At 33.6% G+C, this 23,155-nt stretch overlaps 1 protein-coding gene across 1 annotated transcript in view; it reads left to right on the plus strand.

The window, feature by feature from the left end:
- LOC131666139 (5'-AMP-activated protein kinase subunit gamma-2) overlaps positions 1-23,155 on the plus strand; it is a 1,183,314-nt gene that overhangs the window by 214,536 nt on the left and 945,623 nt on the right. The window contains exons 4-5 of the mRNA XM_058938551.1: positions 4,096-4,189; positions 4,276-4,595. Of these exons, the coding sequence (XP_058794534.1) occupies positions 4,096-4,189; positions 4,276-4,595 (414 nt within the window). The remainder of the gene's footprint in view (positions 1-4,095; positions 4,190-4,275; positions 4,596-23,155) is intronic.

Consider the following 23,155-nt stretch of genomic DNA (forward strand, 5'->3'; position numbering starts at 1 on the left):
CAATCTCCTGGAAATGGTCTCTCATCACCCCTCTTGCCAAAGTACCTTCCCCCGCTCTTTTATCGGACATCAGACCGATAGCAAGGTTATCTAAGGTATCAAAGGTGCTTGAGAGGCTCGTTCATTCACAACTTTCGTCCTATCTAGACCGCCGCAAGCTGCGTGATCCACGGCAGGCCAGATTCGTGAGGTTTCACAGCACACAGACTGCACTCCTGGGTGTCCTTGATGACATCCGCGGGGCCATTGAGGAGCGTAAAATTACAATACTCGTTCTGCTGAATTTTTCCAAGGCTTTTGACGTTATCCTCCATGGTCATCTGATGGTCAAGCTCAGGGACCTATGCCTGTCTGATACTGTCTTGAGAAGGTTCTTTAGCTATCTGACTAACAGGTTTCAGGCTGTTGTGGGGGAAGACGGCAGAGTATCGGACTAGCTCAGGGTAGCTACTGGAGTGCCGCAGGGTAGTATTCTGGGACCATTGCTATTTGCAATCTAAATCTTGGACCTGCCCTCTGTTCTCTCCTTCATGAATTACATGCTTTATGCCGACGACACGCAGGTCTACCTCATTGTCATCCCGGCAGCCTTGCAGAGGCTTTGGAGAGGGTGTAGCTTGATGTGCAGGCTATAGCGGACTGGGCCTTAAGAAACGGTATCTCTCTTAACCTCACCAAGACCAAGGTCATGATATAAGGCAGCGAACAGTACGTTAGGGCTATCAACTTGAACGACATCGTGAAGATCACCATTAACGAGGTTTCACTCGACTATGTTACCAGTGCTCGCAACCTGGGTGTGACACTTACTCCCACGCTAAATTGGTCCGAACATGTCAGAAGCGTAATGAGAAGGGTATACGGCTCTCTGGCTTCACTCCGCTTCCACAGGAAATCTCTCTCGACTACCTTAGAAAAGTTTTTGCCGAGAAGCTCATTTTCCCACATTTCGATTACCGCTCAGTGGTCTGTATTCAGCTTGATGGAGAGCGCTTGTCTAAGCTTCAAGTTGCCCAAAACGCCTGCGTATGCTTCGTAATAGGATGGATCCCATATATACCTACTCTATCCCTAAACAGCCACATCACCCACCCTAGATTAGCCCTAGGCTGGCGATCCTTTACCCCAAATAGATATAGAGCCCTCGCCGTTCTGGCATACTCTGTTGTGTCCAGAAAATCGCCACACTATCTAGCTAAAAACTTGTCTGTCCTGCTTGATAGTGTCATTATCCGGCGCTCGGGTCGCCATCCACCGTCGGCATTTGAATACAAGGGCCCTCGAACTGAGACCTGGAACCATTCTTTTACGATCCTTGCTCAGAGAATATTCAACTCATTGAGCGTGACCCTGTTCTCCACCGATTAGATTTTTGACTTCAAAGATTGGACACGTGATCTATTTTTAAATTATGAGGCTAGAGCATGGATTGAAAGGGCGACTCGCGAAAAATTAATGCCAGTGCCGACACTGTCCGATTACACTCGCATACCAAACAAGGTCAATCCAGTCGCGTTCTCCCAAAATTATCCATCCTCCCTCAAATACCCCTCTATCGACCTTTGGTTCATGAAATAGCTAATTAAACATAGTTGTTTTTTAGCCAAATGCATGTCGCTCCACTTTTATACCTTTCCTCCTTTCGGACCGTTTTTCTGTAAAATAGGTGCCATCGCGCTTTCATTACTTTTACTACTTTTATTATTTTTTACTACTTTTATTATTTTTATTGTTCTTATTATTTTTATTACTTTTATCGTCTTTATTATTTGTATTATTTATCATCTTTTATTCTTATTATTTTTGTTGTTTTATCTGTTATTTTAATTATATTGTTCTTTATATATTTTTATTTTACTATATTTTACATATTTTATTCTATTTTCATTTTACATACTTATTCTTAGTCTTCTTACTGTTATTGCCATTGTTAATTCTCTGGTCACCGTACATACAATTCACGCATTTTCACCTAATTCATCTTCTGTAAATAGTTAAATGCATTACTATTTTTTCTTGCATCTCTTCTTTTGTCATTTTAAAATTTTGTTATTGTTGGATTTGTACATTTTCTAATTTGCCAGATGGGGTTCCACCTTATTGGCGCAATAAACGAACTGATCGATAATCTATAATCTCTCTTTTTCTGTACCTCTCTATTTTCCTTCGGTTTGCAAGAGAATTGCAATTTGGGTAATAGCGGGATCTGGTTTCTACGAGCTGGCTTAGGTTGCAACGGCTTCAAGGATGGTTGGCGAGGCAAGGTAGCCAGGCGCTCACGTGCCAGCTGACTCATTGTCTTGCCGCGTATTAAGTTAAGTCACGGTTGCTGTAAATTTAGCTAATAAGACAATTTTATACTTGTTTTGAGCACTTTTTAGGGTTTGCCTTTTGTATTAAAGAGTGGTAAAAGTGTATGCTCACGTTGTTATTTAAAGATTGCCTTTTCATTGTACCTTCACATGGAGTGGTCTATTGCCTCCCTTATTCCTCTGAATTTATAATAACGAGAGAAAAATCGGCCTTCAAGAACTGACGCTACGAGGGTGGGTCAGTAAGTCCTTAGAAAAAGATAGAAAAACAATTTTTTTTATTTTTTAAGGTAATCTCCTCTTAACTTGACACACTTTTCCAAGCGTCTTTCATATTGTTTCCAACCATCAGAAAAAAATAATTTTAGAAGTTCCTCAAAATAGCCATTTGTTTGTGTTATGACCTCCTCGTTCGAGATGAATCCTTGTCCAACAAGCCACCTTTTTAGGTTTGGAAATTAAAAAAAGTCACTAGAGGCCAAATCTGGTGAATACAGTGGATGGTCTACTAATTCAAACTTCAATTCCTTAATTTTAGCCATTGAAACTAAGCAAGTGTGCACTCATGCATTGTCTTGATGAAACAGAATTTTTTTTTCAAATGAGGACGTTTTTCCTTTTTTTTCTCGGTTAACCGGTCCAACAACGACGCATAATACTCTCCGGTGATTGTTTATCCTTTTTATAAATAATTGATGAAGATAATTCCACGTGCATCCCAAAAAACAGTGACTATAACCTTGTTGGTCGATTTCACTGTCTTCTTTGAAGCTGGTTGACCTTTCACAATCCACTGTCTTAACTGCTTCTTCGTCTCGGGATAGTAGTGATGTATCCACGTTTCATCTATATTTATGAATCGACGCAAAAAGTCGTCCGAGGCCTTCATTGAGGCCTGCAATGGTTTGGTCAGTTGGGCGACGGACTCGCATCCGCTAGGTCCGGGTTCGATCCCCAGTCCCTGCTAATTGATACAAGCACCACTGAAAAAGCTTCATGTGCTTTGTTCTCAAACACATTGCAAGCCTCCGTCACTGATTAGCATTCTTGGAGCATAAATAGAGCGACGTTAAATAAATAAAAAAAAAACCATGTCGTGGATTTTATAGATCATTTCCGGAGTACTCACGTCTACAGAACGGCCTGAACGATGTTTATTTGCAGTCGATATACGGCCACGTTTAAATTCATTTACCCAATTGTAAACAGTTACAGATACAGGGGCAGATACACCATGAACTGCATCTTAGTCAGCTATGATTTCTTTTGGGATAAGGCTTTTTAAATAGAAATGTTTTATCACCGCTCGGAACTCAAACAAAAAATAAAAGATCGACGATAAAAATGGAACTACTCGATAGATTTAGCTGAAACTTTAGGAGTACTCTATTTAATAGTGACGCTTGTTGGTGTAATATAAGTTAGGATGCTTTAAGCGCCATCTCTTGGATTTTCTAAGGACTTATTGACCCACCTTCGTATTACATAGTTATTGTACCTTAATGCCTAGAAGATAAAACTCCAATCACAATGTCCGATATTAACGAGATTGACTTCATTCGGTCGCATGTACTTATTAACAGTGATTTAAGGGAAGCGATGAAAGAACGGCTAAAGCACGTATATTTGAAAATGGCTGACGATAGCAGAACTTCGATAACGCTCAAATTGTGTTTATTAATTACCTCAAGTCCATGTTTTTTCGGGAGAGACTACAAGTTATATTTTAATTATTTAATTATTTATATCAAAAGAGAAATAAATTATGTATTATATGTTTTAGGAACTTGGATCTCAACCATTACCAACAATAGTCACCGATGATACTGATATAATTGTACATTCGCTCCATGATCACACTCATCGCCCAAGAGCAGGTATTATAAACTAGAATCTTATTTATATTTACGTTTTATTGTTAAAACATATTAAATCTACGTATGTACATATATTTCCGTAATAGGTACATGGGGATCACATACACGGACAGTACAAAAATCACCTTTAATCAGTAGTGCCCCAGTTTCTGGTAAATCAACTCCACAGCCACAACAGCAATCAGAAGTTTTAAAAAAGTTCTCTAGTATTCGATCTAATCCAACTAGTCAGAATAATAGTCGCAGTAGTAGCATTGAACGTAGAAAAAGTTATACAACTTCAGATGACACAATCAGTCCATCTAGAAAAAATGCAATCTTAGAAGTTTTCCGCCCTAGAAGTAAATCAGATGCCAGTAGAACAAAAAAACCAAGTATTATAACTAATATGAAAAATGTTATGCAGGTATAATTTCAAGATTGACTATTTTTTAATTAAAATATTTTACTATAGAAATAGACATTCAAATATTATACGTTTTAATTGATATTATATTTTCTTCAACATACGAAAATATTCCATAATTAAACAATTTTGTGATATATACAAATCTTTCTTTAAGTTATTAGGTATAACAGAAATCGAATTAATTTTAGGAGTAATGTGTTTTTGAATACAAATTAACAAGAGCGACTTAGCAAACATAGTCTACATACCTCATATTTTTTTAGAGGTATGGATGTATATCCGGTGTTCAGTTTGATAGTTTTTGAATCATAATAATATTGATGAATAAATTCAGGACTATGTTTGATTCATGTGAGCTCTGAATATATTTTTATTTGAATTTCAAACAATCAAATGTTTTGCTCATACAAATTTGTGTTGTTCATATATTATCAGTTCCAGTGAAACAATACCGATAATCTTCATATTCTCGTCTCTCTCTCTCTCTCTCTCTCTCTCTCTCTATGATAAGTATCAGACGTGTTTCACAACAGTTCCTGGTTTTTCTGCAATATTTCTAATATTTTGTTTCGACTTCTAGAGCAAATTGTTCCAGGTGATGCGATTTCCATTGGGAAACCAGGTTTGTGCTGATTCTTGCGTTTTTTTTGCTACATTTGCCCTTGTCAATTGCATTGCCTCCTCAAGGTAATCACCTAACCTTGTTGTCGTTATACCATCTTCTGAATACATTCTGGTTCTGCTGTCTTGTCGCCATCAACATTCACCGGCCTCCGCTTCCCTGTCCATTGGACCATCATCTATAATAATCACCGAACCTTATTTACATCGCTGCATCTGTTTTTATTTTTAAGTGAGAGATTCTTTTCTGCTGTAAGTGTATGCTATTGTGCTATAGCAAACCATCATTTACTTGTGTGTTTTTATACAGCTTTACATTATTATTATTGTTATCTCTGCATGTGTTTTTGTTCTGTATCGTCATGTTTTTCTCATGATTTACTTTTTAATTCTATTGTCTACTTATAACCTTAAGCATATTATTATTATTTTTATAAGCGACAATTTAACCGGTAGGGGATATAATGTTTGCTCCAATTATAACGTCTATACCAAACCGCTCTCTCCTCAGCAGATACCTGTCTAAGTCTGGTACAGTCGGTCTCCTAGCATCCTTTTTTATCGACTGAGACTGTGTAAATTTTCCTACATTTCATTAATGTTACACCATAACTGTGCCAGGTGTATTGCCTTATTGTCTTGTATTGCACACTATTTCTTCAAATTAAATTTGTCACGCAAAAAAAGCAGTCACGTTTATCCAATGGTTTTTTCGAAATAGCTGGTTTTAGAAACTTTAATTTACTTTTACCTTAAGTTTTTTTTTGAATCTATCTAACATTTAAAAGAAAATATACTTTCTGGAATTCGACTGCAAAAATAACTTAAAAGAAAAGTAGGTTAAAGACAAATCTGAAAATTGCTTATATGTTCAAGAGATGTAAACTGGAAATATTCAAATACATATTACGTTAAATTAAATTTTACGATAAGAAACAGTCACGATGTCGCCGTCGAGCGGTGCGGACGTGCAACCGCCTGACGCATCATCGCTACATAAGCATTTCAAGTGTCATCCAAATACAAAAGTAGGAGCAGTTGTGTGTTTAGTATGTGGAAATTTCTATCATACGAGTGAAATAGTAGCAAAAATCAATGCAGGAAATGCAATCAAACTAATAAACAGCTCATTCATAATATGCCAGGAGCATCCAAATTTTGCACTAACATCAAACTTGCCATATGGGGACTTAAGTGAACAAGCTAGTGCTTTCATAACACAATTCAAACAAATAAAACAGGAAATATTAAATGAGCTTGTGAATGAAAAGCAAATTTTAAATGAAAAAGATAATCATATGGATGTAACACAGATCAATGATCTGGATGAATTACAACAATTAAAAGCCGAAAATAACCTATTGAAAGAACTGTACAAAGAAACAAAAGAAAAAAATGAATTGCTCAATGAATTACTAATTAAAGAAAAACAAAATAATAATGCAAATACTAACATTATAAGAAAAACATATGCTGAAACAATTGCACTACCAAAACCTAAGCCCAAAAGAATACCAAGATTAATAATAAAGAAAAAGAGTAATGATAACATAAACTTAGAAAATCAAGTAGCATATTACTCAATTAAAGACAAAAACATACAAACAAAAAGTGTACAAGTTAAAAATACTGACACAATAATTATCAACTGCATGACCGAAGAAAATGTCACAGTGTTAGAAAAAACTTTACAAAAAAAACTACCGGCATTTACTGTTCTAAAAGAAGAAATACGTAAACCGATAGTTAAAGTAGTAGGAATTTCTAAAGCTTTCACAACAAATGTAAAAGATATAGAAACTGATATTAATGCAAGAAATTTTAGTCAATACGAAGAAAAATGCAAAGTAAATCATGTATTTACAAATGAAAAAAATAAAACAGTAACTGCAATAATAGAAGTTCCATCTATTCTATATAAACATATAAAAATCAATAGTAACAAATTATTTATTGGATGTCAAAACTGTAGAGTCTTTGAAACAAACACCCGCAAGATATATAACCGTCCGAGAATAAATAACAGCTTATCGTTATCATCATTATCTACTCCAAGTCCAACAGGTAATAAAACCAGGAATACTAAATAGTTTTCTGCAATATTACAATATGGATAACAGCTTATATGATATTATATTTGAAAATGAACATAAAACAGATAATATTGATGATCTAAACAAATATATATGTAAAGAAAATAATATCATTCTTTGTATAAACATCAGAAGCCTTAAAAAAATTACAATAAATTACTAGTATTTCTGAAGAACCTTGAAAAAAAACCATGTATAATAGTATGCACAGAAACATGGAATTTAGACAATCATGAAATGTTCCATATTCCAGACTATAAAATATATTACAATGAAAGTAAAATAAACAAATCAGATGGAGTTGTTTTGTATATGAAAGAAGAAATCACCGAAGTTACAGAAGTTCTTGAAATAGATAAATTAAAAATAATTAACTCTAATATTACACTAGAAAACAACAAAAATTTGGTACTGTCTGCTATTTACAGATCTCATGATTTATCTAAATCTGAATTCCTATTGAATCTCAAAGAATTATTCAAAATAAACAAAAAATATAAAAACAATATTTTAATGGGAGACTTTAATTTTGATATATTGAGTGAAAAAATACTAGATCAAGATTTTTTACAAGTACTGCTAGAAAATGGATATTGCCCTGGACTACATACCATAACAAGACCATCCAATATTGATATTAACAAAGGTACATATATAGATAATTTCTATGTTAGGCTAGGAAAAGTCAACTATAAAACTTACGTCCTCAACGTACCCTTCAATGATCACTACCCCATAATGATGAGTTTAAGGAATAATTATAAATGTACACAAAAAACCAATTTTAAAATAATAAACTATTTTAAACTAAAAAATAAAGCCAAAAGAACTGTTTGGACTGACATACAAATTATAAAAGACCCTAATCTAGCTACGAACAAATTAATAGAAAAAATTCAAACATGTATTACGGCATCATTTAAAAACAATAAACACAATAAGAATAAAATGAACCCAAGGAGTAATTGGATAACTAAAGCAATAATGATATCATGTGCACACAAAGAAAAACTTTATAATAATTGGAAAAAAGATCCCAATAATGCAACAAAAAGAGAAAAATATAAAAACTATGTAGAAACTTTAAAAAAGACCATAGATCTAGCTAAAGAAAAATATGAAAAAAATCAAATCAAAACAAATCAACACAATCCACGAAAACTATGGAAAATAATCAACAACAAAATTGGGAAGAAAACCAAAAAAAACAATAACATAAATCATCTATTAATAGGTAATAATAAAATTACAAACTCAAACGATATTGCAGAACAAATGAATACATTTTTCAGTACAGTAGGCAAACAGGTATGTGATAATATTAGACAACCAATAAATAGTAACATTACTCTACCATCTATGAACAACAACAGTATTTTTCTACATTTAACAAATAGAATAGAAGTTCAACAAACAATAAGGAAAATGGGCAACAAAAACGGAGGATCTGACGGCATCAACACTCAGGTACTAAAGATGATAATAAACCATATAAGTAATCCGTTGACCTATATCTTTAATTTATGCTTACAAAAAGAAATATGGCCTGACGAATTAAAAAGTGCTGAAATTATTCCTATCCACAAAACTAAAGAGAAGTATCTACCAACAAACTATAGACTTATATCTTTAATATCAAATATCGCCAAAATTTTTGAAAAATTGATACAAATCAGGATTACAAGTTTTTTCAACAAACATAATTTATTTTCTAATAAACAATTTGGTTTTAGAAAAGGTCTTAGCACCAAAAATGCCCTATACTACCTAACTAACTCAATATACAATCAACTAGACAAAAGTAAATCAATAGCAGCAACTTTCTTGGATCTACCGAAAGCTTTTGACACTGTGGACCACAAAATTCTACTCAAAAAACTCTATAGATATGGAATTAGAGGTAGTACGTATGAACTTATCAAAAGCTATCTAAGTAATAGGAAACAAAGAGTTAAAATTAATGGTGAATATAGTCAATATCAACACGTCAACATTGGCGTACCACAAGGTACAATATTGGGACCTTTATTTTTCATAATCTACATTAATGATATGTTACAATTGCTACCAAATGATAATGTGTTGGCTTTTGCTGATGACACGTTAATTATCGTGAAAGGCGAAACATGGCATGAAGTCGAAAGAAATATGAACTTCTACTTAAACAAACTATCCATTTGGCTAGCATTGAATAAACTGTCATTAAAGATTGACAAAACAGTATACATGGCATTTGGAAATAACTGCATAGCAACTCAACATATTTACATGTAAATATAAAGGGTGCATCCATTCGAAAAGTTGATAACACTAAATACCTTGGAGTGCATTTCGATAACCATATGAGATGGGACATGCATACAAACATGCTATACAATAGACTAAAATATCTAACTTATATTTTCTACAAATTATCTAGGATAATGAGCACAGATAATCTACGTATGATTTACTATGCACTTTTCCATAGCATAACAACATACGGTATTATAGCACGGGGTGGAGCATACATTGGAAGACTCAAATATATACAAACTCTACAAACACGACTATTACAAATAATAAATAAAAACAAGTTTATAAATGAAAAAAATCCACTAAACATAGATCAAGCATTCACCATGGAATCTCTAGTGTATCACTATGTCAACCTGCAAGATATGTTCCTGAAGAAAAATTCCGTAACAAGGAAAAAAACTATACAGCCCTTTAAAAGAAAATTAACAATCAGCATTAAAGATAGCTATACAAGAGCTTTAGCCACCTTCAATCAACTACCTTCTCACCTCAAAACTTTAAATGGCAATGCAAAAACAATAAAGGACAAAATAAAAAAATGGATAAAAGGCCATCCATTCTAGATACAGAAATACAATGAACCACAAAATACATTGCAACAATTTACAACAAATATATTACAAACTAAAGCAACAAGGGAACTTTGATAATAGTCTACATTCAGCATTGGAAGTCCATGTGGATGTGGATAGGGATAAGTTTCTCTTGGATGTAAGGACATATTTGAGTTCACAAGGCACTTGTACACTTCATTACAATCGTTCTCATCGTCGAATGTCTGAATATAACATGAAAAAAATTAATGTATCAGATAACTACAGAAAAATAATAGAAACAATTGCTAATGTGATTAACATAGCTTGGAACTCACAACAGATAACTATTAATACCAAAACAAAAAACGGACTCAAAGAGGGAAAAAGAAACGAAACTTACATTCAAACAAAAACAGATACAACCAACATAAATTTCATTAATAAATGTGAATATTGCACATACAAACAATTAATTGGTAAAAAACATACATTTCATAAAAGAAGAAAACAAAGAAGATCACAAAGAACCAAATACAGATAAAGTAAGATATAAACCCATAGAAACAGTATTTAAACAAATAGATGACATTGCAGACAATAATAGTATGCAAATAGAAACAAGTAAACCAAAAAATACACCAGGAAAACCGATTCTACAAACAAATAATATTCGAATGACCTATGGAGACATCAATTATCTTGGAAACAATAAAGCATTATTATACTTTTATAGAGGTATCAGAGGATATCAAACTTTCACTAATTCATTGTACTCACTTGAACAACAACCTAAATATAAAGATTTGATAGTCTTAGATGACATAGTATTCACAGCAACATGTAAATGTGATTCACATAGACAACATACTGAAATGTTCCCTCACTATAGAGTCACGTGTGCTACAGGACTTACTTGTCCTGTTAGACTAAATACATACGAAAGAATATCATATGCAAGAAAAATGAAAGCATCAATGACGACAATCGTAACGGCCAGACAAATGTTAATCAGATATTGGAGATAGCAGAACAAAATCGAAGATAATTGGTGAAGTAAGCTTTTATAGGAAGCATTCTTGCTACCAATATTAAGCCATACTTCATCTGTGAAATATTATAATATTATAAACCGACTCTTAGTTTTAAGTTTTTTGTTTTTTTTATTTTTTTCTTAATTTTCTTTGTTTTTTTATTTTTTTTCTTAATTTTCTTTAAGTGTTTAGTAGTTTTAAAATACCAGACCAGCGAACAGGTTTATCCTTTGCCGGGTTACAAATTTGTAATGTAAAATTGTATAATTATTACTACTTGTTGTAATATTTTGTACTATACTCTGGTTAATAATAATAATAATAATAATAATAATAATAATAGAAAGTCAATGAAAAAAACAATAAAGTCTAATAAAGGATTGATCTTCAAATGGCAAAAATTTTATATACGTCACATATTTGTATATTATTTCGTGTACACTATTTCCGTTACTTAGGAATATTAAAATTTATTAACGGCATTCTGCATATAGTCTCTTTAAACCTGCTACCACGAAAGATAATTGCCCGAAAGGGATGTATAGAATGACTCGCTTCCACTCTTCTGTGATAACGAAGCCAGCGAGGCGCGCTGTTCTGCAAAGGAACGCTAAAACGTGAAGATGATACCATAGCGAGTCCGACGACGAATTGACATTGTCCTCGTCAACATCCGAAAGCTTTTGTACGTAGGCCTGGGAAGGTACGAGGGTTATTACCCCAAGGACGGCGGACTCATTTGCGATCGAAACAGGAGAATTCTAGTTTACTGATTTTCCGATGAATTTATAGGTACTAAAACTAATTTTAATAACATTAACATTGCTTGGGGATCTAACTAACAGGGTGATCACAATCACAAATGTCGGTGATACCGACAGTTATTGCTACTGTAATGTTGTATTTGACTTGACAACGTACAAAACGGCCAAATTAAGCACTTGGGCGCCAGACATTGAAAATCGTAATATCAAAAATTATTTCGCATGAAGCAATGCAACTCCGGATCTTATCTGATGTACTTACTTTCGTCGTTGTTCCAACATGAGTAGATTCCTGTTAGACGATTTCCAACTGAAGATTGAGAGAGAAAATATAAGGTAGAAATAAATGCAATGCAAGGTTTAAAATATTGTCGAGCGTGATAGAAAATAAAAACAACAAAATTTATTACAACAATCCAAAGCAAGCAATAAGAAAATAATTACACAGGCACACAAAAAAAAGATGATCTGTATCAAAAATGACATACATACGTATATTTCCATGTATTTTGCCAAGCTAAATCTGAATCCACAGTCAGTTTGACTCCCCCACTTCAGGATTAAAGGTATTCGAAAGTCCAACTCAGGAAAAAGATGTTTTAAAAAATGTAACTAGTGTTTTCATGGTTTTGAGGGTTGCTAAATCTGAATCTAGAGTCTGTTTATTCTCAACATGCCTGAATCAAGGTCATTTCCAATGCCAAATGTACATATTTTGCAAAAAATTTAACTTTTCCTGCAAATTCTGAAAGTGTGGAAAACTTTATGTTCAGGTATAACATTTTTCATTTTGTCTATAGCGACATTGTATATCATTTCAAGGTCATTGAATGTTGATAACATCATGTTCAAGGGCATACGAAGGTCAAATTGTGAAAAAAAGTTATTTAAAAAGGAACCACTCATATTTTTATGTATTTGACGGTTGTTGAATCCGAATTTGCAATCCGTTTAACCGCAGCACATCAGGTTCAAGAGCATTTATAGATGAAGTGGAAAAAAGTCGATTAGGAAAGAATGACTAGTATTTTTATGGTTTTCAGGGCAGCTAAATCCAAATCTGAGGTTCGCTTAATCCGATTGAGTCTAGATCGTGGTCAGCTGAGAATCAAATCAACGAGAAAGATATAATATACTTTGGTCTGTAAAATTGCTCTCTTACGTTTCAAAGATCGCTAAATCCGAATGCAGCGTTAGAATTCTTCCAAAAATAACCGAATCACGTTTGATAAGTAAAACAATATTTAAACAATGGAAGGTGCTATAGATATATCTAAATTTACACTTTTTTTTTTATAACGGACACCTTCATCTTTAGGAGATCTATGCAGCGGATTTCTTTTTCGTTTTTGCGTTTTTGGCTCTAAACCGGCTTAATTATGGATTTTTTAAAGAGAGAGTCGTTTCTACAATAAATATTTTCTCTTGGCTCTATTTATAAAATTATTTATGTGGGGATTCGGGAGGAAAAAATACTTCGGTAACGGTTGTTTAGTGATTCTACGTTTTGCATTTGTTATTCTTATTACGTCATGATTAAATGTTTCAATTTCTGTTTTTTATTCATCTATGTCAACAGATAGAGGCATCTAGAGATGTTCTTAACTGCAGAGCGTCCATCGCGAGACTGCTCGACTGTTTTCTTTTCTGCTTCCCCCCAAGACCCATTGCACCTCGTCACCACGGCACCACACTTGTTCCTACACAGACATATACGCGTGATGACTCTCGTGTTTCTACATCATTGTTTTTAGTTCTGTTATAGTTCAAGAAAATGGTTCCGGATTGTTTATTTAAATTTCAATTTCGTTATTATTCAATGCTTAACCTGTATTCATTTTTAACAATATTGTCAAGTAAATTTTAACAATATTATTAAGTAATTCAGTGTTTGACTACTAAGGTGTACAGATATGCCAACACTGCGCCCTACCCGAAAAAATAAAGTATTAGTCAAACAGTGAAGTGACAGTTAAATTCAAAATTTAATTTAATAGACTCCCCAAAAAAAAAAGAAAACAACGGCCAAAATGAACACTCATTAAGGAGATAAAAAGACCACTCATAATAAAAACAACGAAAATTATAAAAACGTAAGCGGCAAAAGACAAAGAAACAATCCAGAAAACCAAACTCAAAACGAAAAACGATAAACACAATTATCGAATTATTGGTTGAGTAACACAAGTAACAGGTACGAAATACTTCAAGAAAATAAAGAAAATAAAAAAAATCATAGCGAAGAAGAAAACAATGAAGCCAATAAGTTGAAAAGCGAATCTCCTCCGATCTTCGCTTACAATGTAGAGAATATTAAACTGTTAGAAAATCTACTGAACTCAATTGCCAAAGAAAATAACACTTTAAAAATGATAGGACTAAACAAAATTAAAATTCAGTCAACAACTTTCAAAAAATACTTGCCAATTATTACTGCATTGAAAGAAAAAAAGACGCAATTTTACACTTATCAGCGTAAAGAAAAAAAAGGTTTCAAAGTTATATTAAGAAGCATTCAGACGTAAGTTGATATAGATGAATTAAAAACAGCCATAGAAGAACATGGATATAAAGTATTAAGTATTCATAATATAAGGTATCGCATCACAAAACTATGATTGTCGCTACTCACAGTTGAAATTGAACATGACTATAAAAGCCAGGGAATTTATAAAATAAACCGACTATTAAATACGGTAATCAAATTCGAGTCACTGAACGTTAAAACAGAAATTTCTGAACGTCAAAACTTCCAGGAATATAAGCATACCAAAAACTATTATTACAAAAGTACTGTGTGTGTGAAACGTGCTGAATAACACCAAATTAAAGAATTTCCAATTAAACAAAAAATAAAAGAAGTAACATGTGCAAACTATAAAGGAAATCACACCGCAAACTATAAAGGATGCCCAGTTCGTAAGCAATTACAGCAAAAACTATTTTCTAGACTAAGAGAAAAAACGTTAAATCAAAACAGTATTCAAATTTATCCAAATTCAAATTCAAATCAAAATGCTAATGTCAATAGAGTTAGATCAAATATAACATATGCACAGTAAATATCAAAATAAAACGATCAGAGTGATATAGAAATATCAAAACAAACAGTTGTTCAAGCAAGCTACGTAAGTAGACATAATAATGAAATAAACAGAAATAATAAACTCGAACATATAATGGAGCAGCGGATGTAAAGAATGGATACTTTGTTAAATTTTTTAACTGTAGTAGTAATGGCATAATGAGCAGTCTAAAACTCGTTATCTAAAACGCAAATGGTCTTATACAGAGGCATATTGAATGAAAAGCATTTTTAAACTATGAAAATGATATTGATATCAGAAACACACTTCACAAGTAAATACTATCTTAATATACCAAACTACATTGTACATAAAACCAATCACTCGTTTAATAAAGTCCACGGAAGTACTACCATTATAATCAAAATAAAAATAAACCACTACATCCACACTTAAACTAGTGAAATCTATTTACAAGCAATCAGTGTAATCATCAAGGATAATAACGGACCGATAACAATATCAGCTGTTTAATCTCCTCCAAATAAAACAATTACAAAAAAAACTGGACTGACTTTTTCAACAGACTTGGAAATCATTTTATAGCAGGAGGTGATTATAATACGAAACATTCGTGGTGAGGATCAAGATTATCCATTCCAACATATAGATGCACAGTACTCTATGAAATACTACAAAAAAAATAACTATATTCCGATATACACTAAAGAACCAATATACTGGCCTACAGATATAAACAAGCTTCAAATTTTATTGAATTTGCTGTAGTAAAAGGTATAAACAAAAATTATTTTGAAGTGTCATCATGCTTAGATTTATCATCGGCTCATTTGCCGGTACTAATTATTCTACACGACCAAGTATTTAATTAATAAAGTAAACAATAACATAAAAATCGACTGGAGATAGTTTCGACTCGTGGAAGGGAATAGACGTGTCTTGACTATGAGTGCGAGTTTTGGAGGAAAAAGCAGAGAGAGAAGAATAAAGGAAAAAAAAGAAAAGTTGAGGTTAAGAGAGAAAATTAGGAAGTGGGAAAGGCAAGCAGAGAGAAGGGGTGGTAAGAAGTAAAGGCGGAGACAGAAAAGGTAATACAGGGAATAAAGGTGAGATCACGAGTAGAAGTAGAGAGACAAATTAAGACGTACGGGATAGTGATGGAAAGATTTGTGACCACAGAAAAATTAAAAGATAAAGGTGGAAGGATGGATAAGAAAGGCCCATAGGAGGAAAAGAAGAAAGGAGTAAAGGTGGTAAGGGGGAGAGAGAGCGGAGAGGGGCTGACGGAAAATATTAGAGGAGAAATGAGAGAGGTAAAAAGATGGAAGAGTGAAAGTGAGGGGAGCGAGATGGAAGGGGAGGGGGTATAGGATTGGACAACACGATAAGAGAAGTGGGAAAAAGTAGTGGAGCAGAAGATATAATGGAAAAGACACGGGAAGATATAAGGGATTTAAGAGAGGTATGGGAGGAAGAAAGGAGAGAATGGACAGAAATGTTTAAAGAAATTATGGAACAAATGGAAAGAATGGAGACAGAGTGGAAAAGAAGAGAAGAAAGATGGGAGAAAGAAATAGGAAAAGTTAGGGAGAACAAAAGAGAAAGAGAGAAGAAAGAAGGAGGGAGACGAAAGAAGAAAGGGAAAAAGCAGAACTTAGAGAAAAGAAATTCCAGGAAAAATGGGGAGAAAGGATGAACCAGTTGGAAGAAGCGTACGTGACATTAAAAGAAAGTATAGAAGGAGGAAACGAGAAGCAAAGAGGATCAGAAGTAGGCAATAAGGAAGAAATAGAGTATATGAGAGAGAAAATAGATAGAGAAAATAGGTTAAACAATATAATAGTGACAGACTTAGAGGGTAGGTCAAGATGGGAAAAGAAGAGTGAGGCAGAGGACTGGTTAAGAGAGGAACTAGAAATGAAAGGGGAGATAGTGAATCTGAAAAGAATAGGAGGGACAACGGGGAGGGATGATCGGAGAGAAAGAGGAAAAAAGATGTGGCAAATTAGATGCGCATCATGGGAACAAAAAGAAAGAATTATGAAAAGGAAAAAGAAGCTAGGGCAGAAAAAGATCTTTGTAGATCAGGACTGGACGTTGAAGCAGAGGAAGATGAGAGAGGAAGTAAGAAGGAAAGTGAGAGAAATAAAAAGTAAAGGTAAAGACGTAAAGATGTGGAATAACGGGTTGAAGTCAAAGGAAGTAGAATGGTGGTGGAGCGAGAAAGAGGGAAAAATGGTAAAAAAAAGGGTGGAAGGGTTTCGAAAACAATAGGGAAAAAAGCGAGAGAGAGGAGGGAAGGCAGAGAGATGGAAAAGAGGCAGTAAAGATACTATTCTGGAATGTGGCGGGGATTAGGAGCATGGAGGAAAACGACTGGGAATATATTAGGGAATTTGATATAATAGGGCTAACCAAAACCTGGATGAAGAAGCAAGGGGTAAAAACTGGGGTGGAGAAGTAACTGAAAGGATATAACATATCGTAAAGTGGAGAGACTCAAGAAGGGAAGGAAGAAGAGGAGAGAAATAGGGGGAGAAATAATGGCGGTAAGAGAGAGGAAAGGGATGGGTAAGGTTGAATAGAAGAAAGAAAGGACAAGTGAGGTAATAGCGGGAGAAATAAAGATCGGAGGGAGGAAATACATGATAGCAAAAGTATATATGCAACATGAGAAAAAGGAAAACTATGATTACCTAAGCGATAAAGGAGAACAGAGGAAAAACAATAATTATAGGAGGAGACTTCAACGCAAGAACAGAAAATGAAGGGAGAGAATGGGAGACAGAAGAAAACCTAAAAGAAAAAAAGGCCAAAGATAAAGTGTTAAACGCAGAGGGAGAAGAAATGATAAAATGGCTACTAGACATGGACTTAGTGATAACGAATGGGAGAAAAGAAGGAGATGAAGAGGGAGAAAAACATATATAGGAGCGAGAGGAATGTCAACGATAGACTATGTAGTAAATAACGAGGAAGGTGATGAGGCAATAAAAAGGGTTTAAATAAAAAAGAGAGTAAAGTTGGACCACTTACCTTTAGAAGTGGAATTGGGAGACAAAATAGCAGAACAAAGAAAAGAAGAGGATGAAAGAATGACAGAGGACTGGATCGAAGAAGGTATAAGAGAGTATCAGAGGTGAATGGACTCAATAGAGGGAACAGAAAAATGGAAAGAAATAAAAAATAGTGTGAGGAACGCAGTCATAAAAAACAAGATAAGGAAAAAAAAGGATCGAAAATAAACTGGTGGAGAGAAGAATGTAGGATAAAAAGGGCTAGGGTGATGGCAGAGTTAACTAAAGTAAGAAAAGGGGAAGGAGTCAGAGACAAACACCTAGAAGCAAAGAGAGAATATAGAGAGGAAATAAGAAAAGCGACAGAAGCTGAGGGGAAAAGAGTGGCAGGAGAAATAAGATAAGATAAGACGAGAAGAAAATTCTGGGATAAAGTGAATAGCAATAAGAAGAAAAGAATTGGATTAGATGAAAATATAGGAAAAGAAGAATGGTTAAAGCACTTCAAGGGATAACTGAGAGAGGAAGAAAAGGAAGAAAGCAAAGGGGAAGAACCCGAAGACAGCGAAAGAGGAAGGTGAAGCGATCAAAGTAAGAGAAGTAAAAGAGATAATAAGAAAAATGAAAAAGAAAATGGCGACAGGAGAAGATGGTATAGCGAATGAAGAGTGGATGGAAGGCACGGAAGGCATGTTAAAAGATATGACAAAATGCTTAAACGGAATATGGAACGGAGAAGGATATCCAGAAGAATGGGGGAAGGGAATAATTGTACCAATATATAAGAATGGGAGGAAAGAAGAAGTAGAAAACTATAGAGGAATAACGCTGATGGACACGGGATATAAAATATATGCGGAAATACTGAATAAAAGCTGGAAAGAGAACTAGAAGCTAAAGAAACGTTAACCGATAAGCAGATGGGATTCAGGAAGAAAAGAGGAACAATGGACGCAATTTATGTATTATAAATAATAATAGGGAAGGAAATAAGGTAAAAAGGAGGAAAACTGTTTGTATTCTTTGCAGACATGAAGTCCACTTTTGACAAGTTAAAGAGGGAGAAACACGGAAAAGAGGGAGAAAGATGGAAAACAACGAAAGAGAAAGGGATAAATAGAAAAATTAAGAATAGAATAGAAGAAATATATAAGAATACAGGGAGTAAGGTAAAAGTTGGAGGAGAAATAATTGGGGAGTTCGAGACTTACAAAGGCGTAAGGCAAGCGTGCCCTTTGAGTACCACGCTATTTAATCTTGCCTTCGCCGACCTGGAAGTCAAGATCAAACAGGTGCAAGAAGGAGGGGTAGTGATAGGAAGGAAGAAAATATGGAGATTAGTATATGCAGATGATATAGTGATGATGGCAAAGAGTGAAAGGGTATGAAAGCAATGCTGAAAAAATTAAAAAGGTACCTGGAATAAAGGGGATTAGAGCTAAACGTAGGAAAATCAAAGATGATGAAATGTAGGAGAGGAGGAGGAAGGGGAAAGGAAGAAGAATTCGAATGGGATGGTGAGAAGATAGAGATGGTTAAAGAGTACAATTACTTGGGATATGTGATAAGTAGAAATAACGGAAATAAAAAGCAGATAAAGAAGGTAGAAGGGAAAAAAATATGAGACTCGGAAGACTATGGGGGCTAGGAGAAAAACTATTTAGAGAAAATTGGGCGCTAAGAATGAACCTGTTCGACGCACTGGCGAAAAGCGTGATTATGTATGGATCAGAAATCTGGCGATGGAAGAGATATGAAGAAATAGAGAGATTACAACTAAAATATATAATGTGGGTATTGGGATTAGATAGAAACACGCCGAGTTACTTAATACGATGGGAAACAGGGAGACAAGAAATGAAAGAAACAGCATTAGAAAAAGCAATGAGGTATGAAAACAAAATAAGAGAATAAAGAGATGGCTCATTAAACAAAGAAGCATGGAGAGAACTAAAGAAAAGCGAAAGAAATGAAAAAGATAAAAAGAGTAAGAAGAAGGAAAGAGAGGAAAGGCTAGAAAAATGTGAAATATATAGAGAGAGGGAGGAGAGAGACGAAATGAGAGAAGAGTTTTGGGAAGAAATAAGACAAGAGCTAAAGAAAAAAGAAGGAAAAAAATTAGAAGAAAAGCTAGAAAAGTCAAGATATATAAATGAGTGGAAAGAATTGAAAGAAGAAATGAAAATGTACAGATTAAAGGAAATTCAAGGAGAGGGAAGAATAAAAGGCCTACAAATAAGGGAAAGGTTTAGATTAGGTAATGAAATGAGATGAATTAGGTATTGGAAAAAGGAAGAAAATAAGAGATGCCGAATGTATATGAAAGAGGAAGAAAATTGGAAGCACATAGTAGAAAAATGTGAAAGAAGCAAAAAGGATGGTTAAGAATGGGAAAAAGTAATAATAGGTAGCAAAGAAAAGATAGCGTGGATGATGGAGCTAAAATGGAAAAGAAGAAGAATCGAGGAAGAGTAAGAAAAAGGAAAACAAGAAGACATATTATAAGATACTAAAGAAAATAAGTGAGGTTGAGGAAAGGAAAGGTAGAGGGAGCAATAGGAAATGAGAAAAAGATGCCAAAGCCCTAATAAGGAGAAAGATAGATGAAATGATTAACAAGAAAGAGAGCAAAAGCAAGGTAAAGGCAAAGGTGAAAAGGCAAAAGAAAGTAACAAAGAAAGAAGACGAAAAGAAAATAAGCAAGAAAGAGAAAAACAAGAGCGGAGAGAGAGAGGAGGAGAAGATTAATCAATAGAAAAATGAGAAGAAAAGCTGAACAGACAGAAGCAGAAGACAGGGACGCAAGAATTGCAGACACACCTATATACGTACACATATACACAAAACACACGCACACATACACACACAAAACACATACATTATCAATTATACAAACTAGACACGAGACACAATTGAATGTATGAAATGAAAATCAAATGTAACATATAAGTTTTAAATAAATAAACTAACGTAAAAATCGACTGGAAAACATATGCTCTTTACATAAAACAATGCATAACATGCAACGTTCCTCTTAAAACAGCGAATAATGTAGAAAACAGCACCAACTTACTTAACCTAATTCTAACTGAAATTATTAACAAATTCTCTAGTACAATAAATAGAAATAAAACACAGCAAATCACGTCCATTAAAATAACCCGCAACATCAAAGAAAAGAGATTATTAAGAAAAAGATATTAAATAACTAGATTGAGTCAAGACAGAATTTAAGTAAATAAAGCAACCAAAGATCTAAAGAAAATGTTATATAAAGAAAAAATTACACAAACGTAGAATTATCTTAGATCACTGAGCCCTACAGAAGCAACAAATTACTCGTTATGGAAAGCTACTAAACCACTTAAAAGACCAATTACATTTATACCGCCTATCAGTATATTATATTTTGCCGCGGTAATACCGTTGCACTTACGCACGTTAAATAGTCTGAAAAACTTTATATTCGACGAAACACAGTGCAAACTAAAACGGTGGTGTTATCGTGAAAACAGCTGAGGCGTAACTGCTTATTCAAATACTCGCGCGCCCCCTCTCTCTCTCTCAATTCTTCGTACTAACGCGCGAGTTACAGAATCGCGGACGGATCGATTAATTGAATCGACTACCGTTGCAACGCTAATCTCGAATTTCAAGTTATTATGATCATTTAGTAAATATTTGTTAATTTAATTTATATTGCAAGTAAATGTCACAAGTACTTTTGCAATAAATAAATATAATGCGAATTTGAATATATAACAGCGATCCAAGTACCTTAGTGTAATGGTCCTATCAATGAGCTATTTTCTTATTTCACTGAATCACTGCAACCCGCTAAACTCATCAATTTGCTAGCATCAAGTAGCATTGTAAACGGCGCCACCTCATATATTATATGATTGTGTCTTAGTACCAGAGTCAAATATCATGGCTCTATAAGTAGCGTGACGTCATCTACTTATAGATATAGATATAATGTTTTTTGTTATTTCAATAAAAGATGTTAATTAATAGTAATTTTGATAAAACAAAGCATTTTTTATATAGATTTTCGGGCATAGATTTAGATTATAATAATTTTCATTCCGTTTAATTATTAAATTATATTGAATTTTAATATGCAAAGTTTATTACATTGTAAATATTAATTTTCAGAATAATGCGGATACTTTAAATTCATGATAAATATCTTTGTTAGAAACATGAGTAAGAATTGGTTTCATTGGTAACAGTTTAATTATAACTATTATCAATAAATAAATTCAAATGTTATTAACTAATTTGAGGATTTCTTTTTAGAAATTACTTCGAAAATTAATAAACTATAAAGTTATGTAAAAATTTAATGTTGTTCTATTGTAAATATTGTAATATTACATTAATTAACTTTATTAGTTAATAACTTTTGACGCTATTATTTGTAATAATTGTAAATTATACTAAAACGACCAATAACTAATTTTGTAAAGTTTACATGTGTTAAAACTTTAGTATTAATGTTTATTTACTTGTAAATTTAGAAATTCATTTCTCAAAATTTGCGAATACTTCTCGAAGATTCGAAAACTTTTATTATATTCGAAAATAGGCGGGAAAATCTGTATATAAATATGCCCACTATTGCATAGGCTGGTATTCACTTCTATCCTTGCAAAGTGAGCGCATGAGATTGAATAAACTTGGCTAATACCTAAGTTCTTTCTCTCATTGTGATTAACTGAGCAAGATTTTTCATTTCCTATAATTCGAGCTCAACTTATAGAACATCTCGCGCTCTAAGAAACTTGGGCCGAATTATATCCTCTACAAGGAAGACTTTAGCTCTGCTTATGGCACACTTCGTACCATAAGAAACTAGGGTAAAGTCTATCTTTTCCTTGAAATCTCACTCATATAATCATATATATTATTTATTATTTTATTTTATAGTAATAATTAGAAGCATTTTGGAAACGAAACAAATTCTTACTCATTAACACGATAGACCACGAGAGTACGAACTTAATATAAATTATAAGTGATACGAACATCGCATTAAGAAATAGAAGCAAGAATTTGATACTTCTATAAATGATTTTTAACAGAGTTATCAATAAATAAAAAATTTATAATTTAATTAAACATTGTTATGGTAAACGTTCGGTTTG

Source organism: Phymastichus coffea, unplaced genomic scaffold, assembly GCF_024137745.1.
Source record: "Phymastichus coffea isolate CEN01 unplaced genomic scaffold, Cenicafe_Pcof_1.1 PCOF00003, whole genome shotgun sequence".
Classification (NCBI taxonomy): domain Eukaryota; kingdom Metazoa; phylum Arthropoda; class Insecta; order Hymenoptera; family Eulophidae; genus Phymastichus; species Phymastichus coffea.